The sequence below is a fragment of the Canis lupus genome, chromosome 33, assembly GCF_011100685.1.
Source record: "Canis lupus familiaris isolate Mischka breed German Shepherd chromosome 33, alternate assembly UU_Cfam_GSD_1.0, whole genome shotgun sequence".
NCBI classification, from domain to species: Eukaryota; Metazoa; Chordata; class Mammalia; order Carnivora; family Canidae; genus Canis; species Canis lupus.
Window position 1 is genome coordinate 30,853,257 of NC_049254.1, and position 18,940 is coordinate 30,872,196.

Here is an 18,940-nt window from a genome sequence, read left to right on the forward strand (position 1 = left end):
GGGAGTTCCGAAAGGCTGAAGAGCTTGGGAGGCCAGAGAGAAATGGGAGTTTAAAACAGATGAGAGATATACCAGAATCACTGAGAGACAAGGAAATAAATGATAGTGATCTGGAAAGTATGGACTTTTTGTGGTGATTAAGGGTAAAAAAAATAGAGTATAAAATTTGTCTTGATGGTATACTTAGAAAAGCTTGGTAAAAGATGAATAATCAGTTAAATTTAGTTGTCTACTTGTGACTGGTTTAATAATTTACAAAGAGAATGATGGGAAGAGAGGCAAAGTCAGGGAACTGGTGGTCTCATGAGAAGTGAAGTACTCTTTTGTGGCCCCCCTTAAATCTTACAGTTAAAGGTGTTGAGGTTTGGAGTTCTTAAAAAAAGTGCATCGCTGTACTTAAGAGTTATTCAGTCAACAATTTACTGAATGTCTATCCTACCCAACTGCACTACCCTAGGAGCTGTAATTCCTTTTTTTAAAAAAAGATTTTATTTATTTATTCATGAGAGACACACAGAGAGAGAGAGAGAGAGAGAGAGGCAGAGAGACACAGGCAGAGGGAGAAGCAGGCTCCACGCAGGGAGTCCAATGTGGGACTTGATCCTGGGTCTCCAGGATCACGCCCTGGGCTGAAGGTGGCGCTAAACCACTGGGCCACCGCGGCTGCCCAGAGCTGTAATTCCTAATTATCTATATTTGAATTTGTCCACGGACTATCAAAAGTAAAGCAATATAAAAATATAATAATAATATAATGAAGTAATAGCGGCCAGGCACTGTCTAAGTATGATACATATATTAAATCATTTAGTATATTTAACTCAGTGAAGTTGATACTATTATCTTCATTTTTGGACAATATGTCTAATGTACAGCTCTACAAAATTAAATCCTTTATAATCTAAAATGCATTTGTTTAGGACACATTATATTCTTTTTATACAAATTAGCCTACATATTTTTCCACATGGTTATCTGAAAAGTGTTTTGCTGCATTTTAAGATAGGATAGGGTTTTTCCTCTTAGAGTATTCAACCCTTACGAAAATTTTATTGTTCTACTTCAGTTATGACAAGTCATTATGTCTGTTCCATTCATTCCTAGGAAAAGAATTTTGTTGTTTGCAGCTCAATATGGCATGTCAGTTGTTTGGGAGAGGGCGGAATCCTGTTTGACTTTGATCATTTATAATGATCCATGTCAGGGATTTTCACGTAGTCCCAAAATGTAGGCTCAGTTGCTAAACACACATTCAAAATGACCTGCCACTTCACAGCTGTTAAAAGTTTATATGAAGAAAAAAAAAAAAAAGTTTATATGACTACTATATTCTTTAATAAACACTCATCACCAGAGGCAAAACTTTTTACCTAAGGACTAATCAAGTAGCAAATACTAGAAATACGCTGGAGTTCTTTAAAACCCTCATGAATATAAAAATTAGTCCCAGACTGGAACAAAGCTGAGTGCGCTAAATAGGACAGGGCAGACTGGTATCAAGTGATCTTAAATGCAAGAATAGAGGGAATTCTGAGGCAAGGAAATGAGGAGGGTTTGGCAACATGTAGGTTCTTTTTTTCTGTAATAATTACTCAAAATTAAGAACATAAGTAGTATGAAGCACAAAACATAAAAAATTTACACTGAAGTAAAATAATTAAACTTCTCTAAATTTACCAGTAAAAAAAAAAAAAAAAAAAGCCCCATGTAAACTTCTGGGATAATATAACCAAATGACAAAAATGAGAACCAGTTTGTAAGCTGCACAGTTATCATCATTGTGTGGGGACCCAAAGGGGTGAGGAAATCAGGTACGTGGGGGATTTGTGCTGCTTGAAGGAAATACGAAGAATGGAGGAAAATAATAGAGCAGAGAAAAAAATTCGGAAAAACTAAAGGCACTGGTGAGGGAAGGAAAGTGGATCCAAGAAAAACTGGTACCTAGGAGGTTTTGGATTAGGTGCTATATTTTAGAAGGCCATTAAGCCAACAAGGTTGTAGGTGACTAAAATGGAAAATAATCAATTCTATAAACATTTACTGAGCACCAACTATATGCCAAGTCGTATCCTAGAAGCTGGGAATTTTGCAGAAGTTTATAATACTTAGCTTCCTTATCATAAAAAAATTAATGACTCATACTAAATTCCAGACATTGCAGTAGAACCTGGCAGATAATCTGAGTTGTGAATGTGATTATTTCCAACATATAAGCAATTTAAATGAATCTTTAAAGTAAATAAATTTTCTTTTCATTCATAGAGGGTACTTGGGGGGATATTATATCAGAGTAATGACTTTCAAATTAATAAAATTTGATTTAATAGCAAGTCTCCAAACTGCTAAAAGTATCATGCCGCATTCTTACAAGGAATTAGATTTAAAGTTAATCTGTTCTCAAATCTTAGAAAGGATATTTCTAACAGTGAAATAGAAAACCTGGTAACCACTGTTGCTATTTATCAATCATAGAACAAAACACTGTCATAGTACTATCTTCACAGATATGTAGTATATGCTCAATAAATCATGAAATTTCATTAATCTACCACCTTGTTTTTAACAATATGCAAATCCTTCTGGTGCTACAAATTAAAAACTGCCAGCCATGAGTCAATAGATCAAACTGAAAAGCATATTCTAGCATCAACCAAAGTTCAAATCAGTCTAATGTTCTCAGTTCTACTGTATTTTATCCAGTAAAGTGAATTCCATTGAGTTATAACAAGAGATTTGGATATATCTAACTCATCAGTTAGAAAAATATATCGAATGAAAAATAGCAGGATGATACTTTAGAGCAGGAGAAAAAAAAAAGCTAAAACCTTTGACCTAATGTCTATACTTCTAGAAATGAAATACAAAGGTAATGAAAAGTTAAAAAAAAAAAGTATGAAAGAAATAAAAACTAAGTCATTTATCAGTATGACAAATGATTTGAACCAAATGGGAAGAAAATAAAATTTTAAATGGTTTTGTAGGATTGTGAATAGAATTTCTATTGAAATTATGACTATTTTAGTGCAATACAACAACTTTTTCTCCAATTCCTAGGTAATTATCATGTAATTCTGTGGTTTCAATAGTTTTTTATGTGAACTATTTTGCTTGCTTTTTCATTTGTATGCCCCTAATAAGATGAATTATGTATTAGTAGTAGTGTGTATATACAAATACACTACTGTGTATATATATATAAACTACATGGAAATTTTTAAAAGTTTTTAGCACATCTTTTTCTACTGACCATGGAAATTATCATTTAATATTAATTTGTAATGAATTAACAACACCAAGCCTTAGTCTTTGCATGCTTTTTTGGTATGTGTAATTGTAGTCAAAATCAAGTTCAAGTATTCAATCTAAGAGTTAAATCATATCCTTGCTTCAGAAGAAGTTTTGATTATAACTAACATCAGTGCCTTCATAACAATTAATGACTCTCCTTAGCCCAGTAATTCCTTTTTCTCAAACATGTAAGAAAAATAAGTATAATATCTTACTCAAAAAAATCTGACATTATTTTAAAATCAAAACTACTGAAAGACAATTCTGGTAACCAAAAGCAAGAAACTGTTGACAGTTTATATTTATTGTGCTGCTTATTATTTTTAAAAGGTGATTTTAAAGAAATTTATTCTAAAAAGCACAATATGTGTATAAATTTTATTATTACTGATGTCAAAGGACAAAAGCAATCCCTTTGTTTTTAAATTAGACTATTTCTTATCCTTTCATAAATATCTATTGAAACTATTTTAAAATATGAATAGTCCCCTAATCTCCTTTAATGCCAAATAAATATTTCACTTAATTATTTTCTACTTCCCCCACTATTTTCACTACTCATTTCCTCAAAAAGACTTGGTTTTATGTGATTTCTTTTTTAAATTTGGGAGATTTTTAGTGCTTGCTCATCTTTTTAAAAAATGTCAACTATTTGGAAAAATATTCCTACGTTGTGTAATTACACAAGTTTAATGCTTTTAAATTAATCCTAGATAATATATATTTATAAAAACCGAAGGATTCATTAAATGCCTTGAATAAACCATAATCTAGTAGAACTTTGTAAATATATGTAGCAAAAGTCAACTGTATTCAATTTATTCTCAAAACACTAAAAAATAAAAATCTTTCAAATTATCTTGTTTCTTTACCATAACAATCTCCTGAAGGTTATCTAATGACATACAAAAGCTAAACAAATAGGTAATTTTTGGTTAGACATCATACTGCATAGTATTTAACAGTCTAAAAATAAGGAGACAAGCATTATTAATTTACATTGTAATTTATGTATTAATGATTTGTATTTCTAGAGAAATCCCTCAACAGAATCAGAGATTGTTTTGTTTGGTATTACATAAGAGCAAAAGGGAAAGTATTTTTTGTTTCCCCTTTCATGCTGAAGACCTAAATAGACGGACTGAAAACATACATTTCTGCGCATCCAAGGTTTCAGTGCATAAGACTCTATTTTTAATAATCAGAAATCTATATTAATACATTTGCAAAGCAAACGTAAACCAAAATATATTGAAAATAATTTCAACAAGTGGTATGTTACCTGGGTGGAGCTGGTGGCTACCGAGATGCAGTCAATAAAGCTGTGTCTTCGAGTGAAAAATGCAACTATCTGCTGCCAGCGTGAAGGTTCTGGCTCAGCTTGCAGTTCATCTGATGAGCCCTTTTTTGCCCAATGTTTCTGCTTTGGGCCTACTGAGCCATGGCTAGAGCTAGTATTGCCTCCTCGACTGGCGCGAGAGTATAGAAGTGTGTTGTTCCCGAAAATGTAATTCATCTCTGCAGCCCTGCAGGTGGTTGCCAAGCAGGCTTACTTCTCTACCAGCTGCTGAGTGGTGAATGATCAGTAAAAACTGCAGCTAGAATTACAGCAGCATCACTTGTAGATCAGGGAAAATAAAAACCTTGAAAAATGATGCTCATTTTCTCTGTAATTTCTTCCCATGAAAGAGCTTGTATCTTCCTTCTGTACCTGTTAGTTCTATGATGGCTGAGTTTATATTTGCAGACAAAAAAGACGGCATAAGGTTGATGTCTTTCTCATGATTATTTTTTCACCAGCGTCTGCAGGAATCAAAAGCTGTTCTTTTGTTAGCTGATAACTAGACGGAATGAAATCCAGGAAGTGAGGTCGATTAGCAGGTAAAGAAGGATGTTATAAACACTGGACTACCAAGACCATTCGGGGCTGCCTGATTTAATGCACAGGGTGGGAAAAACTCTGGATTATGAAGTTTCAATCACAGTCTGTAGTAAAAGCCAATGGCATCTTCACTGCTTAAATAATTATAAATATGAACTGAATTTAAAAATACAAGAAGACTCTCTTGCCAATAGTTATGACTGTTTAAATAATTTTAATAAAGGAGGCTTTGTCATTCACATATAAATTTCCACATCAGGAAGGAGCTCACATTAATTAGATTCTAAGTTTTTTTTTTAAAAGGTATTTACATTCAACTCTGAGGATCTAATGCTAGAGTAAAATCCATGTAAAATGTGGCATGATCATTTTATATAATATACTGGTTCTTAATGCTTTGATAATGCTTTGATAATTGTTGAATTATCACCATCATCTTTCTCATACATTATAAACACTAAGATAAGCAAGTCACGGACTTTTTAAAATGCAAAAGAATTAAAGGTAAATTTTTTGTTTTATAACCAGCAAAGCATTTTTATCCAACACTACATAAATAATACTCTGGGGTTCACTAAATAATATTGTTTGATTACTAGATAGACATTTCCTAATATCTAATATATCTAAGTCTGTGTTTCTCAACATAATAGTCTACCTCAGAATCACCTAGGATGCTGGTTAAAATACAGACTGGTATCCCCTCCTCATCAGAATGTTTTAGGGTAAGAGGGATCTTGAAATTTTCATTTTTAAAAAGACCCCTAAGTGACTCTTAAGCAACCTCAAGCTTAAGAGCCACAGACTCCTAAGTCTGTCCTGTTAACACTGCTACATTAGCATACAACATATGGTCATTTTAAAACAATATATGAATAAAAATGTTACTTGATAATTTACTAATGGTTGACTAATTTAGTTTTCAAATTGATACAAGCACATCCCAAGTCCCAATCTTGACCATATTACTTTTTCAGATGTGGACTGATAACAAAAACTTACTTATTATGTGTTTACCAGCACCAGCTAAATGCAGCCTATTAGAAAGTAGTATTGGCAAACTATGACCTCCAGGTCCACTGCAAATCCTGATTCAGCAAGCAAAGATGCTAATACCCTCTCTCTTATTCCATCCATAAGATACAGATAGATACCCAACAAGGGTTGATTGTCACGTGGGACTCTTGAGAGCTAAGATGCTTTGTGACAGAGATTACAGCACAGTTTGCTGCTTCTTCCCTAGGCCTCTGCAGATAGTAGCTGGCAATTTTGTGACCCTAGACGGATTGGTCCTGTCCATTTAGGGGCAAGGAAACAGAGGAAAATACAAAGGGTAAACAGAGAATCAAGAATCCTCTAAAGGGGGCAGCCCAGGTAGCTCTGTGGTTTAGCGCCGCCTTCAGCCCCGGGCCTGATCCTGGAGACCCTGAATCGAGTCCCACATCAGGCTCCCTGCATGGAGCCTGCTTCTCCCTCTGCCTGTGTCTCTGGCTCCCTCTCTCTGTTTCTCATGAATAAATAAATAAAATCTTAAAAAAAAAAAAAATCCTCTAAAGGAAAAATACTAAACCTCCTAAAAAACAAAACAGTAATATGGACCAGGTACTTAATAAACAACTGATTCGTGTAGTTTATACGAATGCTCCAGTAATTTTTTTGGCCCCAAAAGATGTACCTTGTGAACCATGTCTGATGAAAACCTGAAATGGGGGGGATCCTAGAAGTAACAGAGGCTCTGTTATTATAGATTGGTATGGATGAGGATAGTGTACACAAATGCTGAATGCAAATTTCCTACTCACACTGCAAACAATAAAAACATACACAATGAATAGTAAGCCATTTGTGTACAGAGATTTCTTATCCTAAAGCTGACAGGGGACCTAAGTACTTTTCAGTGCACAGACTTCCTATTCAAATCCATTGACAAAGCAACTCCGAGTTTTGAGAAAAGTTTCTTTATGAAAATAACCAATTACCTGTGCTACAAAATTCTAGCATCATCTCATCCATTACCCAGTAGTCAATACATGCAAAGCCATATGTAAATCACAAATGGTTTCATATGATTTGATTGGGAGATGAAAGGTGATCAATTCCTCACTGATTTCTACTTTAGAATAGCCCTACTCATATAGCAGAGTTGAAAAATAAACTCTATTCCATTAAAACAAAATTTAAGCTCATTATTGAATCTGGAAAGTTTATTTAAAATAATGAATAAAAAAATACACAATGTCAAAATCAGTGAATAACTTAACATTTTAGTATGATTTAAATACATTCTTTTTCTGTATAGTTCAACTTTTTTTCACAAATGATAGTATTATCTATACTAGAACTCTAAACAATAAAGCTTAAGTAGACTGAGTACATCCATTCAGTGGATTATTATTGTTATCATTATATAATCTAAAAGTAACGAATATACTATAAATGCAACATAACGGATTTTCCTTACACTCTTATCTTTATGATCTGGCCTATTCAATTTCAAAATGTGCAACTATACTAATATAAGACTTCAAAAAATTTTTTTCTACTCAATTTATTTAAACAAGACAAAAACCATACAGTTCACCCACTTTTCCTACTCCCCTGCCTCATATAACCAACCACCAATCTTTTGTCCACATTATAAAAGATATCACTGGTATTTGTCTTTCTCTGACTTATTTCACTTAGCATGATACTCTCAAGGTCCATCCATGTTGTCCCAAATGTCAAAATTTCATTCTCTTTTACCGCATATACAATATTTTCTTCATTCATTCTTCCATTGATGGATACTTAGGTTGTTTCTATCTTGGCTACTGTAAATAATGCTGCAATGAACATGGAGGTGCATATACCTTTTTGAATTGGCATTTTCATTTTCTTCAAATAAATACAAAGAAGTAGATTTGCTGGGTCATATGGTAGCTTTATTTTCAATTTTGAGAAACTCCTATACTATTTTCCCCAATGGTTTCATCAATATACATTCCCACCAACAGTGCATGAGGGCTTCTTTACTGCACATCCTTGCTGATACTTACTATTTCTTGTCTTTTTGTTAATAATCATTCTAACAGGTGTGAGGCAGTATCTCGTTGTGCATTTCCCTGATGATTAATGAAGTTGAGCATCTATGTTTTCATATATCTGCCGGCCATCTGTGAGTCTTCTTTGGAAAATTCTATTCAGATCTTCTCGCATTTTTAAATAAAATTGTTCAGTTTTTTGCTAGGAGGTTGTATTAATTCTTAATGTATTTTGGATATTAGCCCTTTATCAGATATATGATTTGTCATTATTTTCTCCCATTCAGTAGTATGTCTTTTCTTCTTGGTGGCATGGCTTCCCTTGCTGTGCAGAAGCTTTTTAGTTTGATGTAGTCCCATTAGTTTGTTTTTGCTTTTCCTGCTTTTGCTTTTGGTGTCAGATTCCAAATATCATTACCAAGACCTATGTCAAGGAGATTGCTGCCTATGTTTTCTTCTAGGAGTTTTCTCCTAGGATAAGACTAAGCTGAGAAGATTTATGACACAGACTGGTTATTTGCTTAGAAAAACTCTGTTCATATATATATATATATATATATATATATATATATATATATATATATACACACACACACACATATATATATATATACACATACATACACACACACACAAATCCTTCTGTAAGAGCACCATCTTGTGGTCAAATCATATGCAAGCTACAAGCTTACCTTAATATACCAGGGCCATCCAAAAAAGCTAAGATAAAATTTAACATTTTAATATATTCCAGAGATGTAAAAACAAAATTGATTTCAAAAAAGTACCCATTAATATACTCAAAATGGGAAGGATTCTATATTCAACAGGCATGTATTTGCTTATGTCTATCTTTCTGCTGCCCTCAAGTCATATAATATTTGAAAAACTACCAACTAGTGCTGGTGACCTTATTTGATAGTATACTCAGTATGACTGTATGAAATGCATCCAGGCTAGGAGACATACTTATTTAAAATAATTATCTGCTCACACACTCTGTTCTATCTTTGATTTCAAGTCCTGCTTAATTAACTATGTTTACTTTGCACATACTGATTGGAACATAATTTTCCCTGCCATTGAAAACAAAAGCCAAATATGAATTCTTTAATTTCCTCAATGTTCAACACAACATCCCGTAATAAGCAGAGCACCTACTCTCTTCTTTGTCACTTCACCCTGATTTAAATCTATTTTAAAATAGGCTCAGTTTTATTTGTTTGATTTACTGTTCTGACCATTTTCCCTAATTCCCAGTTCAATTTCAATTTTAGGAATCCTGACACTGTTATTATTATTATTATGATATACTATCATATTCGTAACTATTTAAAATTAAGCTTTCTTTAAAGAATTCTTATATACCATAAAAATTTACGCACTGCATCCTTTTCTTCCACACAATTTTTCACCATTATATTGCCAATTTCTTCCTTGAAACTGCCCAGCTCTGGCAAAAAAGCTTCCCTTTCAGAGTCTTAAATCATAGTACCTTTAGGCCAAATAAAACCTGAATAAAGTAACTTTCAATCACTATCTTATTTCATTATTTCAGTAATGAGAATCAGCACCAGTTCCACAAGAACCTGATAGATTATTTCATAGTCCATTTCATGGTGGCAAACCCTTCACAGGGCCACTTATCAGCTTAGGACTGAGGCCCCCATTTGCTAACAGTTCCCTAAGCTACAGTACCATAAACCTTCCTGCATTTTTACAGTTTCCTCTGATTATCACCCTGCTACTATACTTGTTTGCTTCAGTAACTGGCTCCTCCTCTGAACTGGCATCTTGTCCACACCTTTAATACCCTGTCCAAATGTCAATTTTCTTTTTTTCAGAATACTCCAAATTTTTTTCTCTTTATATCTCTCCATAAAAAATACTAATCACTGAAATCTAACAAAGCTATTAGCATAGATGTTTAATAAATGTTTACTAAATGTAGTTCTTACCTGATAAACAAAACTAATATTTTAACAGATGTTTTTTTCCCAAAAATCATATAATCAACTTTATCAAAAGTTTAAAAAATTTTACACCTGACAAGTCAATGCAGAAGTTCACATCTGCCAGAGACTCATACTGGCTATAGGTGCATTCAATCTTAAGCAATGGCCATGATCAACCATGAAGGCTTTACATGGATTTTTAATCTTTACCACAACCTTCTTCATTGTTGTGAAGATGAAGCTAGCTTCATTGTGAAGCTTACTTTCTATAGGAAACAGACAATAGGTACATAAGTGAACAAATAATCTAGTTTGTCTTAAACCTCTTTAACAGTGACCATGAGGGGCAGCCCCAGTGGTGCAGCAGTTTAGCGCCACCTGCGGCCCAGAGCATGATCCTGGAGACCTGGGATCGAGTCCCACATTGGGCTCCCTGCATGGAGCCCGCTTCTCCCTCTGCCTGTGTCTCTGCCTCTCTCTCTCTGTGTCTCTGTGTTTCTATGAATAAATAAATAAATAAAATCTTTAAAAAAAAAGAAAAAAGAAAAAAACAGTGACCATGAGCACTGAATCCAAGGGCCAGAGGCTATCAATCTTCTCCTGAAATGAAATTAACAGGACTCCTCATTTTTACTTTAAGTTGTCAATTTGCTAAAATGTTCACCAGTTTGTTTACATTCAGCTTTTAAAATGGAGGTGGGACTCTTACTACCCACACTCCTGTCAGAATCTGTACACATGGAAGTAACTACCAAAACACTCTACCCAAAAGAGTGAGGAGTTGAGTGTGTGCAAACTGGCTTTGCATAGTGTGTAACAATCAGAATGACCAGAAACACAAAACACCAGAAACAAAGAATTATACTAACCTGGGAGAGTTTCTTGACTAAAGTTATATGTTAATTCAGTCGAGAGAAAATAGGAATAGACAAGAACAGCATATAAAGCAGGACAGTGCTTAGAATTCAAGTGTTTTAAAGTCCTGTTATTCAGAACGAGGACAGAAGATTAACTATTAACTTCAGATTTTAAGTCTTTTTACAGCTTTAAGTTAAAAATTATATTAAAATTTCTAGGATAATCATTAAAAGAAAAGAAACAAGTAACTTCCAAGCAAATATGATGAAAAATCTATGATGAAAGATATGAAAAGAATAAAGGTCTCCTATTGAGATAGAGAAGCTGAAAGAACTACATTTTAGAAAGCCTCCATTTCTGCTGTTTTTCTGCTAGGCCCCATTTACTTATGTTCCATATTTTGCATTTCAGTAAAAATCAAAGAAGTTATGTTCCCAATCTAAGGAGGGGAAGCAAGAAAGCTAATCATTCTCTGAAGTTTGTCCTAGGCCCCCAAACACCTGATAACATCTAAGAAGAGTCGAATCCCAAACATGTTCCAGGACATTAGCTTTGAAAAAACTGCGGCTGACACTAATATCAATACCTTCTAACTTCAATGATTTATAAAGTAACACCTGTTATTCACCTGTTATTCGCCTCTGATTGGACCCTACCCAGGATTCCTGAAGGAACACCTATTCTGGACCCCTTTCCAATACAATCCCTGGGCCCCACATGATAAAGAGACTCATTCTCCTTTCCCTTCAGAGTCTTCCAGACACTCTACTTGCTATTCTCTGTCACTTCTTCTTTCACTTTCTCCAGCTTATGTTTGATTTCTATCCTGCATGAAGCCAAGCACTCTCTTGGCTGGTCCTGCAGGACACCCCCTTCTGGGATGTCAGATCCAGACTGCCTGTATCATTATGTTTAAAAATTAAGAAACATACTTCTAAATAACTCATAGAGCAAAAGAAAATCACAATAGGGAATAAAAGAAAATGTTAGAACGATAAAAAACATTACATGTTATAACTTGTGAGATAAAGTAAAATGGTTTGTGTGGGGTTTTTTTTTGTTTTGTTTTGTTTTAGATTTTATTTATTCATGAGAGACACAGAGAGAGAAAGGCAGAGACACAGGCAGAGGGAGGAAAAGCAGGCTCCAGGCAGGGACCCTGATGTGGGACTCGATCCCAGGACTCCAGGATCATGCCCTGTGCCAAAGGCAGGCGCTAAACTGCTGAGCCACCCAGGGATCCCAGTAAAGTGGTATTTAAAGAAAAGTTTACAAAATCAAATATTATTAGAAAAGGCTAATACTATTATAATTAGCAAACAACTTAAATCAGGAAACCAAAACAAACAAACCAAAAAACCCAAACAGAATACACTCAAAGAAAGAAGAGAAAAAAATAATAATGGTAAGGAAGGGAAGAAAGAGAAAAGAACAGTCTCTGTCACTAATAGCCAACCAAAATTTTCTTCTCTGTATCTCTCATTTTGTCTTGCAAGGTAAGATCAGCTTGCTTCTACCAAACACAACCTTAATTTATATGTAGGCTATCCATACATTTATATTTATAGATGTGCATGAACACATGTTATGCAGGTAAAGTATGTGTGAAAACAGGGAGGGTGGGGATCGCAGCACATGGGGGAAGGAACCAAGAAGACTTTTTGAAAAAGAGATGAATCTCTGAAAAAAACATTATTTGGCAAGAATGATCAAGGGGGAGCACCTGGGTGGCTCAGCTGGTTAAGCGCCTGCCTTTGGCTCAGGTCATGACCCTGGGATTGAGTCCTGCATCATTAGGCTCCCTGCTCAGTGGGGAGTCTGCTCCTCCCTCTCCCTTTACCCCTCCCCCCTGCTCATACTCACATACTCTCTCTCAAATAAAATCTAAAAAAAAAAAAAAGAAAAAAAGACTGATCAAGGGGAAAAAAAAACAAGGCACAAATAAACATTATTAGGAACAAAAAAAGGGGGCCATACCTAAATAAGCTATAGACAAAACTCCCATGATATTAATATTTTGAAATAAATATAAAATGGACAAATTCCTAGAAGAAATAACCTAGCAAAAGTATTAACAGAAAATCTAAATGGTACTATAACCATCAAAATATTTACTAGAAATAAGAAATGATCCCCCAGAGAGAATTATAAAACAAAGGTTAAGTTTTACTAGGAAAAAATTATCCTTACTCACAATACATACAACCAACAAATGATTAGTAACCAGAGTATATAAAGAACTTGTAGGGGCACATAGGTGGCTCATCTGGTTAAGTGGCTGACTACTGATTTCAACTCAGGTCATGATCTCAGAGCCCTGGGATCAAGCCCCATCTTGGGCTCCATACTCAGAGCAGAGTTTGCTTAAGGATTCTCTTTCTCTCTCCCTCTGTCCTTCCCTCTACTTACTGCTCTAAATAAATAAATCTTTAAAAAAAAAAAAAAAAAAGATTGTACAGATTAGTAAAAAGAATTAAGGACAAAAATGAGCGAAAATCTTCAGAGGTTGTATCACAGAATAGAAAACCTGAATAACCATTAAATACATTGCTGCTGGAATGTAAATTATATAACCACTTGGAAAGATAAGTATACACAAGCACAAAGATAGGTATACATAACCTAGTTGTTTTTTTTAGAAGAGAATCTTTTTTTTTTGTTTTTAAGATTTTATTTATTTATTCATGAGAGAGAGAGACAGAGGCAGAGACACAGGCAGAGGGAGAAGCAGGCTCCATGCAGGAAGCCCGACGTGGGACTTGATCCCGGGACTCCAGGATCACGCCCTGAGATCAAGACAGATGCTCAACCGCTTGAGCCACCCAGGTGTCCCCATAACCTGGTTTTTAACAACACTTTCTATATTAGTAATATTCTGAAAATAATTCAACATCCATCAAAAGTAAGATAAATTATAATAGTAAGAGAAAAAAAATCCTGGAGCAGTGAAAACAATCTCAGAAATGTAATGCTGAGCCAAAAAGTCAAGTTCAGATTATATACAGTATAATCCATTTATATAAAATTTAAGATGGGCAAAATAAACAATATATTGACTGGAGATCTAAATATGTGGTAGAGCTTTATAAGAAACCAGGATTGTGGTTATTTCTGAGGGGAGTTAATACTCTTTCTTTCTCTATATCTAATAATATTTATTTCTTAGTTTTAGAAGATTTTATTTATTTATTTGAGAGAGAGAGAGAAAGAGAGAGAGTGCCAGCACACAAGCTGGGGGGGGGGGGGGGAGAAGCAGACTCCCTACTGAGCAGGGAGCCTGATGCAGGGCTTGATCACAGGACTCTGGGATCATGACCCGAGCCAAAGGCAGACAATTAACTGAATGAGCCACCCAAGCACCCTATACCTACTAATATTCAAAACATTTAAAAAATATTTCATTGTGAAGTATTTGAAATATTACAGTTATTTCCTTTTGTTTAGGCTTCAAGATAGCATCATTAGGCTTAAAGATAGTATCACTGAATAAAATTCATTTATAAAATATATCTTTAAAAATGTTTTTAGAATGCTAATAAATATTATGAAATTCCTTCTAACTAATAAACCATCATCACCAAGGGGTAAAAATTCTACACAAAAGAAGAGTTCTCTCTGAGCATGAGCTATACTAGGAACAAAAGTAATATAGAGTTCATAGCAACAAAGTTATCCATCTTACCTTTATTGGTGAAATATGAGAATGGGAAACAAATCCATGGACATTCTCAATTTCTGACAGGTTCTTCTCTGAGACATGAACTAATTCCGGACCTATCACCTCATTAGTGATTTGTGGAGATATGTGCTCTTGAGGGGGTGTGTCTTCATCCTGATACCGGTATTTCTGTAAAGAAAATGATTAAATATGAAAATATCCTGAAAAGCAAAGTGAGTTCAATTCAAATCATGGTTTAATGAAGCCAAATACTCAATAATATTTAACTATATGAAAAGTGTATTGTATGGCTTAATACATAAAGTCTGAGAGAAATAGGCTTCCATTTTAAAGTCATGCCAATTTTTAATAAAATTATTTGATTATTAAAAATAATTCAGATTATAAGAAGATGGCCAAGTAGGAAGCACAAAGAATTTGTCTTTCCACTTAGACAACAATTACACAGGCAGAATCTGCCTAAACTATTCTGGAACTCTGGAGTCTGTTGAAGGCCTACAACTTCTAAGGGAGAAAGTTGGGATGTAAATTGTAATTGCTTCAGGTTAACTTCACCATTTGTATTCATCATAGCTGATACTCACCTAATTTTTACAATAGGTAAAAATTAACTCAAAATGGATCAAGGATCTAAATGTAAGACCTAAAACGGTAATACTCTTAAAAGAAAACATGGTACACAAAAGCTTCAGGACATTGCATTTGGCCATGATTTCTTGGGTATGACACAAAGGCACAAGTAACTAAAGAAGAAACAAACTGGACTTCATAAACATTTTAAAATTTTGCATATCAAAAGACACTCTCCACAGAGTAAAAGGTAACTGGCAGAATGAGAAAGTTTTGCAAATCTAAAGGATTAATATCCAAAATATACAGAAAACCAAAATTCAACAAAAAACCCTCAAACAACTCAATTCAAACATAGGCATTAAACCAGAGAATGAGAAAGTTTTGCAAATCTAAAGGATTAATATCCAAAATATACAGAAAACTAAAATTCAACAAAAAAACCCTCAAACAACTCAATTCAAACATAGGCATTAAACCAGAGAATCCTCTAAAGTAAATGAATGGATAAGCACATGAAAAGATGCTCAACATAACTAATTATTACAGAAATGCAAGTCAAAACTATTAGATATCACCTCAGACCCATTAGGATGATTCCTATTAAAAAAAACAGAAAACATGGAGATCCCTGGGTGGCTCAGCGGTTTAGCGCCTGCCTTTGGCGCACAGCGTGATCCTGGAGTCCCGGGATCAAGCCCCACATCGGGCTCCCTGCATGGAGTCTGCTTCTCCCTCTGACTGTGTCTCTACCTTTCTCTCTCTGTGTCTCTCATGAATAAATAAATAAAATCTTTAAAACAAAAAACAGAAAACAAGTGTTGATGAGAATACTGAGAAACTGGAACACTCGTGCATTTTTGGGAATGTAAATCGGTACAGCTACTGTGGAAAGAAGGATGGTGGTTCCTCAAGAAAGTAAAAATAGAATTACCATATAAATCCAGCAATTCCACTTCTGGGTATACACCCAAAAGAATTGGAAGCAGGGTCCTGACGAGAGATTTGTATACCCATGTTCACAGTAGCATTACTCAAAATAGCTAAAACATGGAAGAAACCCAAGTGTTCATCAATGGAGAATGAATAAGCAAAATGTGGTATATACATACAATGGAGTGTTTTCAGCCTAAGAAAAAAAAACCTGCAATATGTTACATGAGATGAAACCTTGTGAACATTATGCTAAATGAAATAAGCCAGTCACAGAAAGACAAATACTGTGTAATTCCACTTATATGAAGTACTCAGAGTACAGCTGATTCTTGAACAAGGGGTCAGGGTCACCAATCACCTACACAGTCAAAACTCGGTGTCTAACTTTGACTCCCCCAAAGTTTAACTACTAATAGCCTACTACTGATTGTTTATTAACATGAACACTTAACACATATTTTATGTGTCATATGTATGATATACTGTATTCTTACAGTAAGTCTAGAAAGAAGATAAGAAAATCATAAAGGATAATTATGATATAGTTATAATTTTCTAATCATGAAAACACTAGTATCAACATACATTATACATTCATAAATACTTTTAGTGTTTTTAATATAAGTTATGCAGTTCATCTGTGAGTTTTTTCAAACTGCTGCAAATCTCTAAAAGATTTTCCCATGTATTTATTTGAAAAAAGCTGTATATATCAGGAGACCTGGCAGTTGAAAACCATGTTGTTCAAGGCTCAACTGTAGTCAAAATCATAAAGATCTAAAGTTATAATGGTTGTTGCCAGGGGCTGCAGGGAGGGGAGAATTTTGACATTATTTAATAGAGTTTCACTTTTATATGATGAATACAGTTATGGGGATGGATGGTTCTAATGGTTACACAATCAGGTGAATGAATGTATATTCATACCACTGAACCATAAACTTAAAAATGGTTAAATGGTAAATTTTTTGTAATCTATACTTCATTACAAAAAAGAAAAAAGTTTAGTAATTCAGAACTAGGTGAACAAGAAACCTGAATAATGATTTGCTCATCTCTAAACCCAATGTCAGCTGAATGCTGTATTTCTAAATACACAATTGGTTAAGTGAAGTAAAAATGAAAAGCCAAAGTTGTTTGGCTAAAATTAGTTTGGTTTTCTTATTCAGTTAACTAGTATAAAAACGAAAAAGTCTTTTCAAATTTTAATTGAATATTAGTCCATTAGGGAACGGTATTTTGCTTTCATCTACAAGAGAATCTTTGTCTCTAACTCTCTCACACACATATAATTCTGTGCAATCTATTTTTAAAGGAACATAATTTTAAGAAAACCAAATCTACCTTACCTCTTACACAAAAGTAAAGGAAATCATAATTATAGGAACGAGAAGAAAATAAAAGTATATTTTTCAACTCAGGCTGAGAATGTGTATGCATAAACACCAAACCAAAATAAACTGTAATATTCTCTCCTCCCCCAAGAAACACACTTATAAAGAAAAAGACACAAACGAGCCAAAATAAATTTTATAAAAACCAAAAAATTATTAGCCACTATTAGCTACCCTTATAAATCATTTTAAAAAACATAGCAAACATAATAATGGGGTATTTCTCTTTACCTACTGATATGGTTCACACATGAATGTTCCTTTATTTACCATTCTCAAGAAGACTAAAAAAAAAAAAATGGTTTTCTATCATCCTCTTAAAGTAATTAAGAGGTTTTTAGATATTACTAAATGCAATCCTGATCAAAATGCTCTCTGCCTTTTTTCAGCACTTGACAAGATGATGGCCCTAATATTCACATGGAGTTGCAAAAGGCCCAGAACAGTCAAAATAATCTTTAAACAGAAGAAAAAAGTGGAGGACCCACACTTCCCAATTTCAAAAACATTCTACAAAGCTGTATTAATCACGATTGTGATACTGGTGCAAAGACAGACACGTATCAACAGCACAGAATTAAGTAAGAGTCCAGAAATACATCATCATATTTATGGTTAACTGATGTTCAACATGGGTACCAAGAGAATTTAATGGGAAAGCATAGTCTTTTTTTTTTTTTTAAGATTTATTTATTTATGATAGACATAGAGTGAGAGAGGCAGAGACACAGGCAGAGGGAGAAGGCTCCATGCTGGGAGCACGACATGGGACTCAATCCCGGGACTCCAGGATCGTGCCCTGGGCCAAAGGCAGGTGCTAAACCGCTGAGCCACCCAGGGATTCCCAGCATAGTCTTTTCAACAAATGATGCTGAGACAACTGGATGCAAAATAATTAAATAAGACCTCATTCTAACACTACGTATAAAAATTAATTCAAAATGGATCAAGCCCTAAATATGAGAGCTAAAACATAAAACTCTTAGAAATAAACACAAATATACATTTTAGAACCTTGGATTCAACAGTGGTCTCCCACGTACAACAACAAAAGCACAAGCAGATAAATTTGACTTGATATAAATGAGAAACTTTTGTTCATCAAAGGGTGTATCAAAAAAGTGAAAAGATAACCCTCAAGATGGGAGAAAATGTTTCCAAATCATGTATTTGATAACATATCTAGAATACATAAGGTATCTGGTAAGTCTCCTGAATACATAATGAATTCTTACAACTCAACAATAAAAACTCCAATTTTTAAAATGGCAAAAGATTTAAACACATTTTTCCAAAGAAGATAAACAAATGGACAATAAGCACATGCAAAGATGTTCAACATCATTAGTTATCAC

At 34.2% G+C, this 18,940-nt stretch overlaps 1 protein-coding gene across 22 annotated transcripts in view; it reads right to left on the reverse strand.

Moving 5' to 3' along the window:
• The window catches only part of DLG1 (discs large MAGUK scaffold protein 1), a 236,839-nt gene that overhangs the window by 135,971 nt on the left and 81,928 nt on the right, over positions 1-18,940 (reverse strand). For 17 of the 22 annotated variants that reach the window (XM_038583205.1, XM_038583204.1, XM_038583203.1 and 14 more), the window contains exon 5: positions 14,689-14,853. In XM_038583205.1, the coding sequence (XP_038439133.1) occupies positions 14,689-14,853 (165 nt within the window). Of the gene's footprint in view, positions 1-4,570; positions 4,864-14,688; positions 14,854-18,940 lie in introns of those variants that run through there. The other 5 variants (XM_038583207.1, XM_038583206.1, XM_038583209.1 and 2 more) reach the window with 4 other exon arrangements.